General features: G+C 39.2%; 1 protein-coding gene across 4 annotated transcripts; it reads right to left on the bottom strand.

Annotated features, from left to right (window-relative positions):
• Positions 1-2,156: 2,156 nt before the first annotated feature.
• Positions 2,157-13,926, bottom strand: LOC137799594 (metal regulatory transcription factor 1-like). Of its 4 annotated transcripts, none has more exons than XM_068596404.1 (12): positions 13,830-13,926; positions 13,373-13,443; positions 11,730-12,306; positions 8,089-8,327; positions 6,880-7,011; positions 6,507-6,580; positions 5,189-5,322; positions 4,800-4,877; positions 4,485-4,587; positions 3,718-4,397; positions 3,267-3,336; positions 2,157-2,796 (listed from the first exon to the last, which is right to left on the bottom strand). In XM_068596404.1, the coding sequence occupies exons 3-12, from the start codon at positions 12,240-12,242 to the stop codon at positions 2,294-2,296; spliced, it is 2,526 nt and encodes an 841-aa protein (XP_068452505.1). In that variant the 5' UTR covers positions 12,243-12,306; positions 13,373-13,443; positions 13,830-13,926; the 3' UTR covers positions 2,157-2,293. The 4 variants fall into 4 exon arrangements, with proteins under 4 accessions (XP_068452505.1, XP_068452506.1, XP_068452503.1 ...); XM_068596405.1 differs by lacking the exon at positions 13,830-13,926 and adding an exon at positions 13,545-13,659; XM_068596402.1 differs by lacking the exon at positions 13,373-13,443.
• Between the last annotated feature and the right edge of the window lie 646 nt (positions 13,927-14,572).

Below are 14,572 nucleotides of genomic sequence, written 5' to 3'. Positions count from 1 at the left end.
GGTTGGGAAAATTACACTTTAAAATCCAATGGAACCAAGAGGAGAGACTAATACTGCATACATGGAATGGTTTAGGGCACAAACTGTGTGACTGGAGCCTTTCACATATCCAACTGCCTTCTTGGCACCTGGGAATAAAGAGGATGCTCCACTCCTAAAATTTGGCAAAAAAAATAAACCAGACATGACTTGTGTGACATGCATGTCAGTTCGGTTCGATCCTTGATCTAACATGTAGAATTGCATCACTTGTAACTGTTATGCTGCATATCCATCAATGACGTTACAAACGGACAGCTGGAAAAAAGAAAAAAAAGTTTCTAGGAAAACCGTAAACTTTTCTGTCAGCGCTTTTGCCTCATTGGGGTCTGCTGCTGGAAGTGATTGCTTGAGACTCTATGAAGATGATGGGTTGGCTTGTCAATGGCAAGTCTGTTTGAAGCAGAGACCGTGAAGGCAAGGAGGCTCAAGGAAATAGTAATGTTGTAAGGCCAAGTAGCTCTACACTCTATAGCATACAGGGCATAATGCCTTCGTTCAATCATCATTGCATTGTGTCCCGTGTGAAACAATACTCTTAAACTCTGAGCAGGAGGCTATGAGTTACATATATTTTGTGACTATGGGGACTGTACAAAAGCCCAGCTGCTTGAAGAACCATTCAACTAAAACACAGCAAAAACTCTTCTGCATAAATGTGACTAGGGGAAGAATGCAGGGATCCAAGTTATACATCAACTCAGGGATATACATTAGTTCCACACTCAGTAATTCAAAAGTCTATACAAAAATACAAATCCTAGCATAATCTACAAGTTTCTCAAAGATGTTTACACTAAATTGTACTGTATTTACATTGCCAGGACACCATCGTTTAAATGCTACTTTACAGCAGTTGTATACAAAAAGTCTGTAGTGGTGCTGCGCCTCATCTAACAAGCTGTCAGATTACTCACTTTACAAGTTAGTGTGCAATAAACAGGGAAGAGTGCAGCAAAACATAGGGCTACTGCAAGTGTGGGCATCTGGTAAGAAAAACATATGTCTGAGTAACAAATTAAGGGAACCAGGATCATATTACGACTTGATGGATCCCTGAGAGGGTCACAACCCTATAAAAAAAAAACATGGGATGTTGACAGTAGTTCCTTATTGTTTCATTGTGGACAATCTTTACAAACAAGCAGATCCTCCAGGACATTTTGTTTCACTGTGCTGTGTACTATAGGTGCCTCTTTTCTCAAACTTGCTTTTAGCAATACCCATTACAATCTTAAAAATTCAGTAACATACAAACAGATCAACTTAAAAATACAAGTGATTGGAATAAATTAATAGATTTTTCTGCAATCTTAAGGATAATATTATCAGTATGATGAAATAATCAAGTATTTAAATAAATTAACATACACAATTTTAAATTAGTTTAAGTTACAGGCAACTTATTGATGTATTTTTACTTAAAAACAGGCAGATCGACTCAGAGGTTCTTTTCTCGATTAGTAAATATCTGTCAAAAAGAAATAATTATCACATTTTCTATCACACTAGTTTTCCTAGAAAAAATAAAAATGTTGAGAAAATCACTTTATATTGTTGCCTTATGAGGAGGGATGTGACCAAACCCTTCAAATTCCTATTGGGAGCAATGCGTGTCAAAAATTAAATTCCTCTAATATACAGTGCATTCTGGTCAGTTGCATACCAGCATTAAGCGTTTGTTAGGACCTGTAGTACAGTACAAAGATACACAGACAAGTTTTGTTTTCCTGCTCAGCTGTCTGACCTTCAAGGAAAATGGAACTCTTAAGCCATCAGTGCTTGGACAACACTCATCCGTTTCATTCAATCAATTCAGATTGGATATTGAGGGTTATTATATACATTTGGATTGTGGTTATAAAAAAAGCAAAAAGTATCAACTGCTTTTTCCCTGCATTATCATCATTAACACAAACACTGCTAAATATCACTAAGCAAATTAATCCTGTCTTTAAAAATGCAACTACTGCAATATATATATATATATATATATATATATATATATATATATATATATATATATATATATATATATATATATATATATATATATATATATATATATATGTGTGTTGCGCAATTCTCTACAGAACAGAAAGAGCACTGCCAGGGAGTTCGATACACACACTATACAGGGAGAACGAAGAGGCGTTCCTGTGAAGAATGACTAGAGATGTGGGTGGAATTGATGCTCTTGGATAAGTGGATGCAAAAGACGAACAAATTGTGCCAGACACAGAAGGCAGCTCTTCTAAGGATTGCCATCAGTGGCCATGTTGAAGTCTTCAGCGACCAGCAGCAGAGCCTCAATGTTGGCCGCCGTCTCGGGGCTCTGCAGGGAGAGGAAGTCTGAGACGTCCATATTGGCCAACACATCAGACGTGGGGGGGTTTGTGGCAGTGCTGCTCACTATCGTGGAGAGAGTCTGAGCTGAGGAAGAGGACGACGAAGGAGAAGAAGAAGAAGAAATAGAGGGGCCCTCCAGCCGCACCTCACCCACCTTGGAGGAAGACGCGGGGAGGCTGCGTGAAGAAGAGGAGGTCTCTGGATGATATAGAGGCTCTGGGGGTTGTGATAGTGGGGGAGGAGGGGGGTCTGGTGGTTGCGGTTGTGTTGGGGCCGAAACAATGGAGGAGGCACTGTTTGAACTTTTGTCTTTAGCAGCTTCCCTGCAGGCACACTGGCACTGGCAGGATTCCTCCTGTTTGATGATGATGACAGGCAGACTGAGGCCGATCTGTTGAACAGAGCTGCCTAAAAACAGAAACAAAATATTTAAAAGTTCACTGAAAACAAGAAGCACAGGATGTATTTGTTTTCCAAATGTCCTGCAAAGCTTATCAAATGAAAATTAAGATAAGATACAAAAGTTAATGGAGGTGAGAAACAATGAACGGCTTGTTGTCATTCATCGGTTGTTGACGGAGAAGAGAGCAGAGTTCATTGACAATACTCATGTTATTGCTCCTCTGCCTTTACTTGTAGTAATAATAATAATAATAATAATAATAATAATAATAACAACATAATGAGATACCATTTTAACAGTTCTAGCACTTTGCATTAATTGTGACAGTATCTTATTGAAGCTCTCTGGACACCAATCGACCATTTAATGAGTCCTATTAAAGTAAAGTGAAGATGCCAAAACTAGATTTATGATCAAATTACAGCCTTTTGGCCGAAGTCCAAAACATATAATAACTCACAACTCATCGACTTACCAGCATTTCCTCCCACTGGTATGGCTGTAGTGAAGAAAACTTTTTCCACTTTAGGAGCTCCTTTATGCGACTGCGAACAAACATTAAACACCACAGTTGAGGCAGGACATACAAAAATAGTATGAGGTTGAATTACACCAGATTTATAATTGTATTGAAGGGAACTGTGTGGTGTATCTGTGTTGAATTAAAAGTAATTTTCATTTTAACACACTTTTTCCTTTGCTATACTCACTGCAAACATAGAGAGTCACTGCGGAGTACGGTCGTAGCTATCCCAACTGGATTTGACTAATCATCTTACATGAACATACTTATGGTTAGAAGGCAAAATGCCAGAAACCCCACATTTCCTGCATGTAGGAATGTTTCTTTAAACTTAAGAACACATCACAAAATCAAGACTAGCACAAATCAAGTCTCCATGTCTCTGAGTGGGAGCATTACTCACCGCTTGATCTTGGTTCTGCTGACTGTTGGCAGCACTGCTGAGGATCCACTGCAGGTTTTGGTCAGACATCACCAGGCTGGGCTGCAGCAGGTTCGGGGTGGGAGCTATGGTGATGGTGGCAGGGGTGGTGGCCAAACCAGGGCCAGAGTTAGTAATAGGATTGTTTGCCAAAGGCACAGGTTGAGCCACAGCTCCCACGACAGCATCTGTTGCGGTGGCTGCAACAACAGACACGGGAGCAGCGCCTGGTGCTGCGGTAGTCAGTGATGGAGCCACCGCAGCCGGAGCGGAGATAGACGATGGTAGAGGAGTGATCTGGGTGGCGCTATCCGGCTGGAGGAATGTGGGTGGCAGTGCCACGTAGTGCTGGGGGGTTACATGGTTCGGTTTTTGGACAGAGGCTTGGGCAGGTACATCGGAGATCTGCTGAGGTCCGGTTACTTGCATGAAAGAGGGGCGAGCCTGTGTTGAGCTCACAGTAGCAGTGACAGAATCAGAAACTGTGGTGGAGGCCTGAGAGATAGAGCTCTGACTGAGCTGGGAAGGAGCCTCCATAACTGCAGTTGTGTGGGAACAGGAAGATGAGCAGGTAGGATGGAAAGAGAAAGAGATGAGAGGCGAGCCATCAGTCACTACCGAATGTGTAGGCGTCTCTAGGCTGAAGGATTCGGCAAGGCTCTCTGAAGAAGAGACAACAAAAAAACTCCCCTCAGTGAACAAGAACTTTCAAAACAATTCTGGCAGACAAGTTTTGAGAATGTACTGACCGTTGGGATGGGCTTCATCTTGACTAACACTATTTTCAGGACTCTGGAACATGAGCTCAAAGATTTTCACAGGGGTCACACTGCTGAGGTCCAAATGTTGAGCCTGCAGTACAATTTAAACACATGCATTAAATGGCTTACTAAGTATTACAACAGTCAGAATTTCTTGTTTTACCTCTACTTTTTTTTATTACAGGGACAATTTAATTAAGGTGGCAATATGGTTGCATGTTTATTTCCATCTTTACTGACTAACTTGAAAACATTCTTAAACCACTATCTGTTAAGCAGAGCTGACGCAAAGGCCAGACTTACATTATGGATGTTCTCTCGTAGCTCAGAGTCTGTAGAGATGAGGCTCAAGTCACTGAGGCACAGCGAGTGATTTGCATCCTGTAATTAAGAGATTAATTAGACTCGCTTAAACTTGCCGCTGCTCAGGCGTCATGAGAGTGGAGCAAAATTTGTAAAGAATGCAACACCGTGTATGCTTTTGTCAAAAAATAATTTGACCATAAAAAGCAAACTAGCAACTAATGACATTTATTAACTAGAGATGTGCAAAATTAGTTTTAATTAATGAGTAAATGAGTGAATTTAAAACATGTATTTTTCACGTCACGTTTAGATTTGCTGAGGACCAGTGCTCTCATGGAGAACAGGTGTCAATGTGAAGGAGATAAAGTTGCTGTCCTGAGACTCACTTCAGAGAGCGGATGGGTGAGGGTGACCATAAAGGGCTGTCCTTTATCGTGGCCCCGGATGTGACTCTTCAGACTGTACTGGCTGCTAAAAGTCTTCTCACAGCCGTCGCTGGGACAGTTGAAGGGCTTTTCCCCTACGGAATGAGCAGAGACAAAGAGGGAAAGATGCAGAAGGTGGCCGACAGGTAAGAGCTGGTAGTTACAGCTTAATCAGAATAGAATAGAATATGTTACAAAGAAATCTAACAATGACCTATTGCAGACACTAAAACTTAAAACCACTGCAGCAGCTTTCCATTACTTTTTCATGCACAGAGCTGGAAACACAGGCAAGCATATTGCGCACAGAATTCGTTTCACTTTTGTTTGAATAAATAGGAGGTTTTACTGAATATATATCAATACAAACAAAGAAAATTGATAAGTTGGTCTTATCCTCCACTTCATTAGTTCAATCTACAGTTTAGGTGAATCATGTATATAAAAAACTACAAATAAGGAACCGCATATGAGAAGAGAAAAAAAAAACACCTAGACAGGAGTGAGTAGCTGGGAACTTGTCAGTAGCTGGCCCTTTTCTCCCTAAACAAGCATTTAAGCATTCAAGAAATAACTTAACCTCAGGTACCCTTTTGTGAACTTCCTTTCAATATATTATTTAAATTAATAATTTAGGATACATCTTTTAAGATCAAGAAACAATACATAGAAACAAACATTTAAATAAAATAAATGTTTTTTTGTCATCCACACAAAGAGTGAGAAATAAAATGAAAGAACACTGAAAATCTAAACATTAGGAAAACGGCATCTAGCTATAAACAAATAAAAAACAACTAAAAACAAGCAAAGAAGTCTTTACGTCGAGAGAAGAAAATAAGCTTCTCAAACATTTTAGCTGCTGCACAAACAATATAAATTGCTGAACAATTATTAAGATCTAGCAAATTATTTTCTTTTTGGAGAAGAGTCATTTTAGTACATTTGGGAAAATTAGTACTTGAGAAGCTTATTTAATATCAAACGCAGTCTCTAAGCTATCAGATCCAGGAGCATAGCCAACAACAATTAGGGACGTTATTTGTCCAATAAGACAAAGTACACATGGCCCAAAGTCTGTTTATAAAAATACATTTCTACACAGACATTTGAAAGGAAAACATAGTTGAGACAAAACCTCATCAAAATGTCTTTATATGCGTAGGAGGCAGTTGTAGCAATGTAAATGCAAATGAGGCGTAGCGGAAAAACAAACATGCTCTTGTTCAAGCCTCCCTGGAAAAACTAAGGTTACATAAAACAAACCAGTAATATGTACCTGTGTGTGTCCGTACATGTGTTTTTAGGTGATGACTAGCAGCAAATGCTTTGCCGCAGCCATCGTGGTCACACCTGAAGGCAAAGACAGAAGAAAAGAAATTCATGTTAGAAACAACTAGACAGTGATGATTTTTTTATGACACCAAAGTGCTGCTCTCAAAAAAACAAAAAAGTGAAAGACATAGAGTTAAAGTTACTAGACATAGAGTTACAGTTATTAGCATTGAAATGCCTTAGCCCTTTCATTTGTGTAGACAGGCAAACATTTAAACAGACTCAAAGAAGTATCTATGAGCATATTTCACAATCACAGTTCCTTCATCTTTTACTAAGGGGTGGAATAAATCTGGTGTGATAATGGAAATGCTCACCGGAATGGCTTCTCCCCGGTGTGTGTGCGAATGTGCTTCCTCAGGTCGCTAAGTGTGGTAAAGTACTTTGTGCATCCCTCTGATTCACAGTTGAATGTCTTGCCTGTGTGAAGTCTCTGGTGTGCTTTTAGTCTGTAGAGACAATCAAGTGTATGGTTTTAAATCACAATGGGAGACATGCAAAGAGAAACAAACAAAGCACAGTGGCATTAAACAACACATGTTAATTCCTTTTCTTTTCTTATTATTTTGTTGTCTAAAACATTATTAAAAAAAAAAACAGTTGAGTCCACATTTTCATACATAGGAACCAGCTGAACAAAGTACACAGTCTCTAGATGGTGGTCGCATAGTTTGGGTGACATAGAAGATGGGTAATGTTATTATAAAAATCATCCACTCATGTCATGTATGCCACGAGTTGGCTGCATGAGTACCAGCCGCTGCCAAAGGGTTTGATGGCACCAGCACAGCTTACCCAAGCAACCAAACACACAAAGACCGGAGGGCTCGGATGTTGACTGCTTGAGATCCCAGCAACATCTCAACGGTCAAAATGCAATAAACTAAAAATGTGCAGCACTGGTCAAAATAGACTAAAACTGTAAGTTGGGCCTGGTGTTGTCAAAAATAGATTAGAATCAACTCAAATATCAATATCAGACCGCACATTTACCTCACTTCAAACACAATAAGTTGAATGACTAAACTTTCACCTACATTTTAGTTGAGCAAAAAGGGGCAAACAATTGCAACAAAACATTTACTTGAGGATTAAAGGAGGGTGTTTCCATTATGGGGAATTTGCAATTAGGAAGTAATTGGAGCGAACATACAGAACAGAGGACCCTGGTTTTCCATGGTATTGTTCTTTCTATGGACTGATTATGCACATTTTTGTGGCACCTCTGACCACACCAATGTCCTTCTTTTGATTATATTTTTACATTTTAGATTTCTAAGCTACAAAACAGATACTTCAAAATAATAACTGTGGTCTGGGACAACACGCCTCTATATAAAACCTAAGACAATTATACATCTTAGTTACATTTATTTACTCAGTGTCCATCTAATATTGTTTTATTTAAATAAAAGTAAGACATGTCAGTAGAAAAAAATGTTGAGACAATCTACGTCATGGCAGGACATGCTAAACAATTTACTTGCTGACACTTTCCAATCTATATTACATTTGTAAAGGCTTACCTGTATAACGTGTTAAAGGCCTTCTCACAGCCTTGCACCTCACACTCAAACGGCTTCTCCTTGGTGTGAACACGCACGTGAATCTTGAGACTGTAAGAGGTGAGGAAGGCCTTTCCACAGCCCTGTTGATTGCACACAAATGTGTACTCGCCCCGGTGCGTCTTCTGGTGTGTTCGCAGGTTTCCCGCCGTGCTGTACGTCCTGGTGCAGCCTTCGAGTGTGCACTGGTACCGCTTCACCTGATAGAAGAAGAAGAGTGGGACATCAGCGCTTCAACTTGGTTCAATTCAAATAAACTGTAAATTCTTTCTGGAAAAAAAGATAACATTAGTGTTTTTAAAAATCTATTAAAAATAGTCTTTAAACTGTATTTTTAAAAGCCAAGAATTAGCTTGGTCTCTGTAATAACCAGCCTGGCTCTACGGCGAGTGAAAGTCTGACTCGGTTTGACCTTTCAGATGGGACCTGAACTCAATGACTCAGCCACCCGTCGGCACATGAAGCGAGTGAGCACAAAGGACAGTGATGACTAACCCCCCATGCAATACATCCCAGCCAGTTTGGTTTCCCAGCACCAAGCTCCACTGCAGTGTGGCAGTCTCCTGCTCCCTTCTCACACAAAAGCCCCGGAGAAACGTGACTAAAGGCTTTTCAATCTCCTCTTCGATACAACGTTACCCTGTGATAAACCCACAGTCAGGTGGAGGAAGCATGTGGTCGGCTACCTCGACAAGAAGATCCACATTCTCAGCTAACATTGTTCCTTTAACTCACGGTCTCAATCCTCAAAAAGAGTTATTGTAAAAAAAGTAATTACCGTAGAATTTCCCATTGACATGATTTAAGATAGCAAAGTGCATGTTTAGTAGGAATGCAGAAACGGAACGATACACACTCTAGTAGCTGGAGATTTTTTACATTTTGCTTTATGAAGTTAGAAAAGCAAGTTTAGGTCAAGCCAGATTTAAAGAATTAGATCGGTGCTTCCCGAGAATAGATCAGGAAGAACCACAATGCTGAGTGGCCAATAAAGTGGGAGGATTAGAAAGTAAAAGAAAACATTATAATGTATTTTGTTCATACACAAAGTCATAAACAAACCTTGAATGAAGGTTTATAAAATCTTAATTTTGTTCAAGTAATTTAAGATCAGGACTGGGTTTGTGAAAAGCACAGAAAAAAATTCTATAAAAAGCAAGACTACTACAATTTAAGACCTGGTGTTAAATGCAAACAAAGTTTTGAACAATTTATAAAAAACTGCCTGACTGAATGATAATAATCTTACCAGTTAGGTGTTACTGCATGTTAATTTCCCTCATGATGTTTAGTATTAGTTATCTTGCAAGTGGTGGGTTTGACAGTTGTGAAAATAACTTTGTCAAAAGTAGGTTGTTCATCCTCACAGTATCAAACCTTCACTTCAGGACACGTTCAACACACCTCATCATGCCATGAAACAGCCAGTCGTTTAGATTTTAAGGATGTGGGCGAGATCATTTGTGAAGCAAACATCAACTGTAGTACGCTTGCTAAAGCGTGTAGCTCAGTGCTATATTCATCTCCCACACCATCGTGACTACTCCACCAGCATTTTGATCAGTGGGAGAGAATTGTATGCTTTGGTCTTCCACATGCATCGTGGAAAAAGACCACTCCATTACAAATTAAATGGTTATGTGAATGCATTTACAGCAATGCATTACTAAATGCTTGATGTTGCTCGTCAAGCTGTCGAACAGGAGGCTGGGATCTTTTTTTTCCTTGTTCTCAGGAAAGTTACTCGTTTCCTCTCTACTCTTGTCACACCTTTCCAAAAAAGATGGCTAACTTTTGTTTTCTATGTCGTACACATTCAATTGAATGCACACAGCATAATTTGCACCACATCACATTGTCCTCATGTGACAGTTTACTAAACACTCAGATTTTATGTAAACATAAGCAAGATGGCGATTAATCTGGTTGGAAGTTTCTTCTATTCTTCTTGTGTGTGCACTTCAGTTTAGGTACATTGAAGTATCATAGCTGAACGTTTACTCTCCTATTATCTCATCATTATAACAATGGCACAGTAAATCAAGCAATGATATAACAATACAATTGAAAAATAACACAATACAGATAAAAGCCAACCAACAATGGAAGAACAATTATGTTGATCCAGACAATCCAACATTACATGAAGATTAAACAAATATATGCTCTGTGTACAGCAGTTAACACCCACAAATACTTGCCAACGTCCCCAAACACAGTATCATATTTTGTTTGTTCAGTGATCTCATTCTGATGAGTTAAACACATTACAGGCACGTGACTTCACAAAAGTAAGTATCCTGTGGCCACAGGACCAGGTCAACAAATGTTTTCCACTAATAAGTTGATGTGGCACATTACCAAGAAATGTGTGTCATTTTTTTATGACTTACAACACGGTTGAATCATATCGGTGTTGCAGGAAATATAAACTATTTGTGCAGTTCATTATTGCAGACAACAAAACATACCACAAAGTCTCTAAAAATGCATAAACGAGAAGAGTTTGTTTTAATTACTCTCCATAGAAATGAGTATTCATTCACAGCTACAATATCATTCTTCTTGTGACGGCACAGGGGTATAAAAATACAATTAAAATAAAACAATGTTTTTGTATTTACAAAGTGCCCAAAACTGGGCTGACAGCAACTGACAAACTGATCAGTCTATCCACAATCGCATCTCATCTTTATTGATGAAAACATTGGCTCTGCTATCAGAAAAGGCAAGATTAAAAACAGCACTGGACAGAAAGTGCGCCCTTATGGGATCTCCATATTAATAACATTAAGGATAATGCTGCATTCACTCCAGTTGTTGAGGCAACTGGTCAATAATTAACAATTGATGTGCTTGGCACAATACTTGTGTATCACATTTCCTTGAAGGGTGTATATTGTGACCCATATCACATTTTAAGCAACTAAAATGCAGGAAAGAGTTCTTCCAAGTAGTCCCTCAGCACCATACACGTTATTGTGCAAAGACCAGCGACTTTATCAATTACACTTACTTCAGATGTTTTTAAAGTTCACTCCCACTAAGGCCATAAGGCTGACATTGCTGGGGAAGCTAATTTAGAAAGCATTTAAAATGTATTGCGGTTGTACTTTGCATTTCATTTAAAAATAGCAACAACTTCCTATGTTGTTACATAATGCATCACACAGGTTATAATGACATTAAACATGTTAGATTCATCTTTTAACCATCTGCTGTTCTGTTGAGTAATTAGCTGGAATGACTGGAAGAGCCTGCACTAACTAAACCAAATGATTACTTCAACAACAACCAAACACAACCAAGCAATTACTTCAGCGCTAAACAAACAAAACAAAGCATTACTTCTGCAAAATAGCCAACAACATTATTCCCTCCTCTGTGTCGAAACAAAAAATGTATTCACATCATGTTACTGAATAGAAGCGTAAAACCATATTACAAAATAATATGCCTGTTGAAAACATTGTGCACTTGTGTTCAGACTAAATTTCACAAAAGAAATGTCCTTGGTAATCCAACAAGCATATATAACATTCATCAGTATGTAGACGCGGTACAATATATTCTTTGGAAATGATGCATATATTTAGGCTTACCTCTCTCATCTTAGTCTCTGGGCACTCAGAGTGCAAGGTGAGGGTGGCCCCTTCAATGTTGCGTGGCATGCGAGCAGAGCCAGGATTTATTGTGAACTGGATCTGGTCCTGCGAAATGGTGTGGTGCACATAACCCTGTGACATGCCGTCAGTGTCATTCATAAAGGCCAGAGAGCCATCCTCCTCATCTCCATCGCCTTCCCCTTCCGTTAGGAAGGTGACCCCATCTTCGTACCCTCCACAGTGACCCTCCTCCTCTCCCTCTTCATCTAGCCGGATTGGGTCTCTCTCAATGAGTACTGTCGTGCGGTCGTACACCCGTCCAGAGGATGATGAAGGCTCAGCAATCAGGTCGTCATCTTCATCCTCATCTTCATCATCTTTGTCGAAGTGTATCTTGTCTTCTTCTTCTTCTTCTTCTTCTTCTTCTTCGTCGTCGTCGTCATGCCCCAGGTGATCCACCTCCACCTCAAAGTACATCGTCGCTTCTGTATGAGGGCGATTCTCACTCATGGTCCTTTGTGCCTTTCCTTTCTTGGCAGGGAGGACTGCACACTCACACGGTTAACGTTATAGCCTGAAATATACATTTGTTGAAATATTATTATATCAAATTTGGCATATCAAAGAGTTTTAGGTAAGACATTAAAATAAAATACAAGAAACACAGTATGTTATACAAAATGTATATAAAACTAAAATTTAGGAAGATTAAAACGAAAGGTACGCGTGAAAAAGAAGAAAAAAACAGATAAATGAAAATTAGAGCGCCATTAGAATGAAATGTGGGATATTAACAAATAGTCCTACATTCAATGTAATAAAAAGCCAGTGCCAAACAAAGTGTCTGAATAAAACAAAAACAGAGTTGGAGCAGACCTCATGTTTCTGAGAGTTTGTTTCAAATACAGAATGTAATAAGACTGAATGCTGCATCTCCATAGACAGTCAGTAATGCTGTCCCAAATTATTTCAGGTTTGGACAGTCCTTCACAAACATATTGCACATTACAGAACATGTTTAAGTTAAAATCACATAGAGTATACATATTCATAGAGAGCACTGCATCTTGAACGCCCTTTCTAGCAGAAAGGAACACTATTACACATCCTCAAACGTGTGTGTTCTGCCTAAAGGAGGGAAATTACCGTTATACTAAGAGTCAATGTAAATACGTCCGTGATACAAATCAAAAGAAAGATAACTATGCTTTTCTTGACTGAAAAATGGTTTGCTCTCCAGTAAGCCTGTGAGCACCAGGACACATTGGCGAAACCAAAATCTAGAACTTTCGGATTTCAATGACAGAAGTCACGAGACAGTTACAGCTCAACTCGAAGCTAATGTAACTGACATAATGGATCCTTTTCCAATCAATTAAAGCCCCCTCATAGTACCTTGTACTGGACGTTACGATCACCGTGAGATAGATGTCACACACACGAATGCCAGTAAACTTTTCCGTAACTCACTCGACATAGCTGCCTCACGTTTATAAACACTAAGTGGCCTGATGAACACGGAGCGACTGACAAGTTTACTCACCATTTAAATGACAATAACGTATTTAGCTTTAAATCAGTGTCACAACACGGATGATTGTTCCACTGTTAAGCAAAGCCGTGTAACAATTGATACCGACCTGTCGTTATTTCACAGAGCGACGTTACATCCCGGTCTGCATCGCCTCAGTTGTTTGTCGCTAGCTTCCTGCTACAAACACACGTCGTTCGAGTGATATTAAATAACACGTCCATCGTTATTATTCTTCTCGACATGGAGTGACTTAATTGCAAAGCCAACGTAATAGTTACCATCCGTGTATCAGACAGCAAAATTAATGTTGTGGAGCTATTTGTTAGCAATGAGAACTGACGTTATCGCCTAGCTACTCCTCTGCACATGCATAGCTTCGCTAGCTAGTAAGCTAAGCTAGCTGGTAACGTTAGCTCGCCCACTGTCGACAGTTGACGTTGCTTCGCTTCCCTGCTAGGATACCAAGTTTCACGACACCAGGTGACACGCTGACCAACACCCACTGCTGCATTACCGCATAGGTTCGTCTACTAAATAGGAAATAACATCAAAAATATATTTACCTGTCCAATTTTAAGCCTTATCCCTATGCTTTCGGTGTTTAGCACTTTCTTTCTATCCCCTCCCTATGATACCAAACAACGTCACAGACTCGCAGCCATTCGTGATGAATTATGGGAAATTAAATAGCATTTCTGATGCTAAATTAAAACATCAAATGTCATGCTTTTTAAAAGATGGTACTTTTGATCTTCTATATAGCAAATGTATTTTATGAATTGTATTATCATACAAACACAATGTAATAAAAAGAAAACAATGTTTATTGGCTGTCAAAAAAATACACCAGTGACACACACATTGTTTCCAACTATTTTATGTAGAAAAACTTGCTGTTGAGATCAGAAACATTAAAATACTTTTTTTTTGTTTAAATAAAATATACATACATTTAAAATTGTTACGTCTCTACAGATGCTCAATGATATATAATAAACTCTGTGCATTCAAAGATCATGAAGCTTGCTGTGTGATAAACAATTAATATCAGATAAGAGTCATTATTGTAATCATACTACATGTCTATACAAAAAGAAGAGTACAGGAAATCATTAACGTTTATTTTCAAATACTGGACTGTACAGTTTGTAGTGTTCAGCTTCAGCATAAAGGACAAGAGGGTCATCCATCTAGGAGGAGCCTTGGGTCAGGAAGTGCTGAAAGAACTCCTGAGTCTTCCTCTTTTCTGCAAGATCCTGCTTGGTAGGTGACCTCAGGAGCAAGGAGGCAAAAATGGTGGCTATGC

This window comes from Clinocottus analis, unplaced genomic scaffold, assembly GCF_023055335.1.
Source record: "Clinocottus analis isolate CAN_PGR_092001 unplaced genomic scaffold, fCliAna1.0.p SCAF_366, whole genome shotgun sequence".
NCBI classification, from domain to species: domain Eukaryota; kingdom Metazoa; phylum Chordata; class Actinopteri; order Perciformes; family Cottidae; genus Clinocottus; species Clinocottus analis.
This window is presented reverse-complemented; position numbering and strand designations above follow the sequence as displayed.

Bases quoted from the DNA above. Each gene is read 5' to 3' on its own strand.
- LOC137799594 (XM_068596404.1), bottom strand. From the start codon at position 12,242: ATGAGTGAGAATCGCCCTCATACAGAAGCGACGATGTACTTTGAGGTG. The intron at 4,878-5,188 runs GTGAGTCTCAGG...TCTTAATTACAG, and splicing joins TCACCCATCCGCTCTCTGAA to GATGCAAATCACTCGCTGTG. The intron at 2,797-3,266 runs GTAAGTCGATGA...TTCTGTTTTTAG, and splicing joins ACCAGTGGGAGGAAATGCTG to GCAGCTCTGTTCAACAGATC.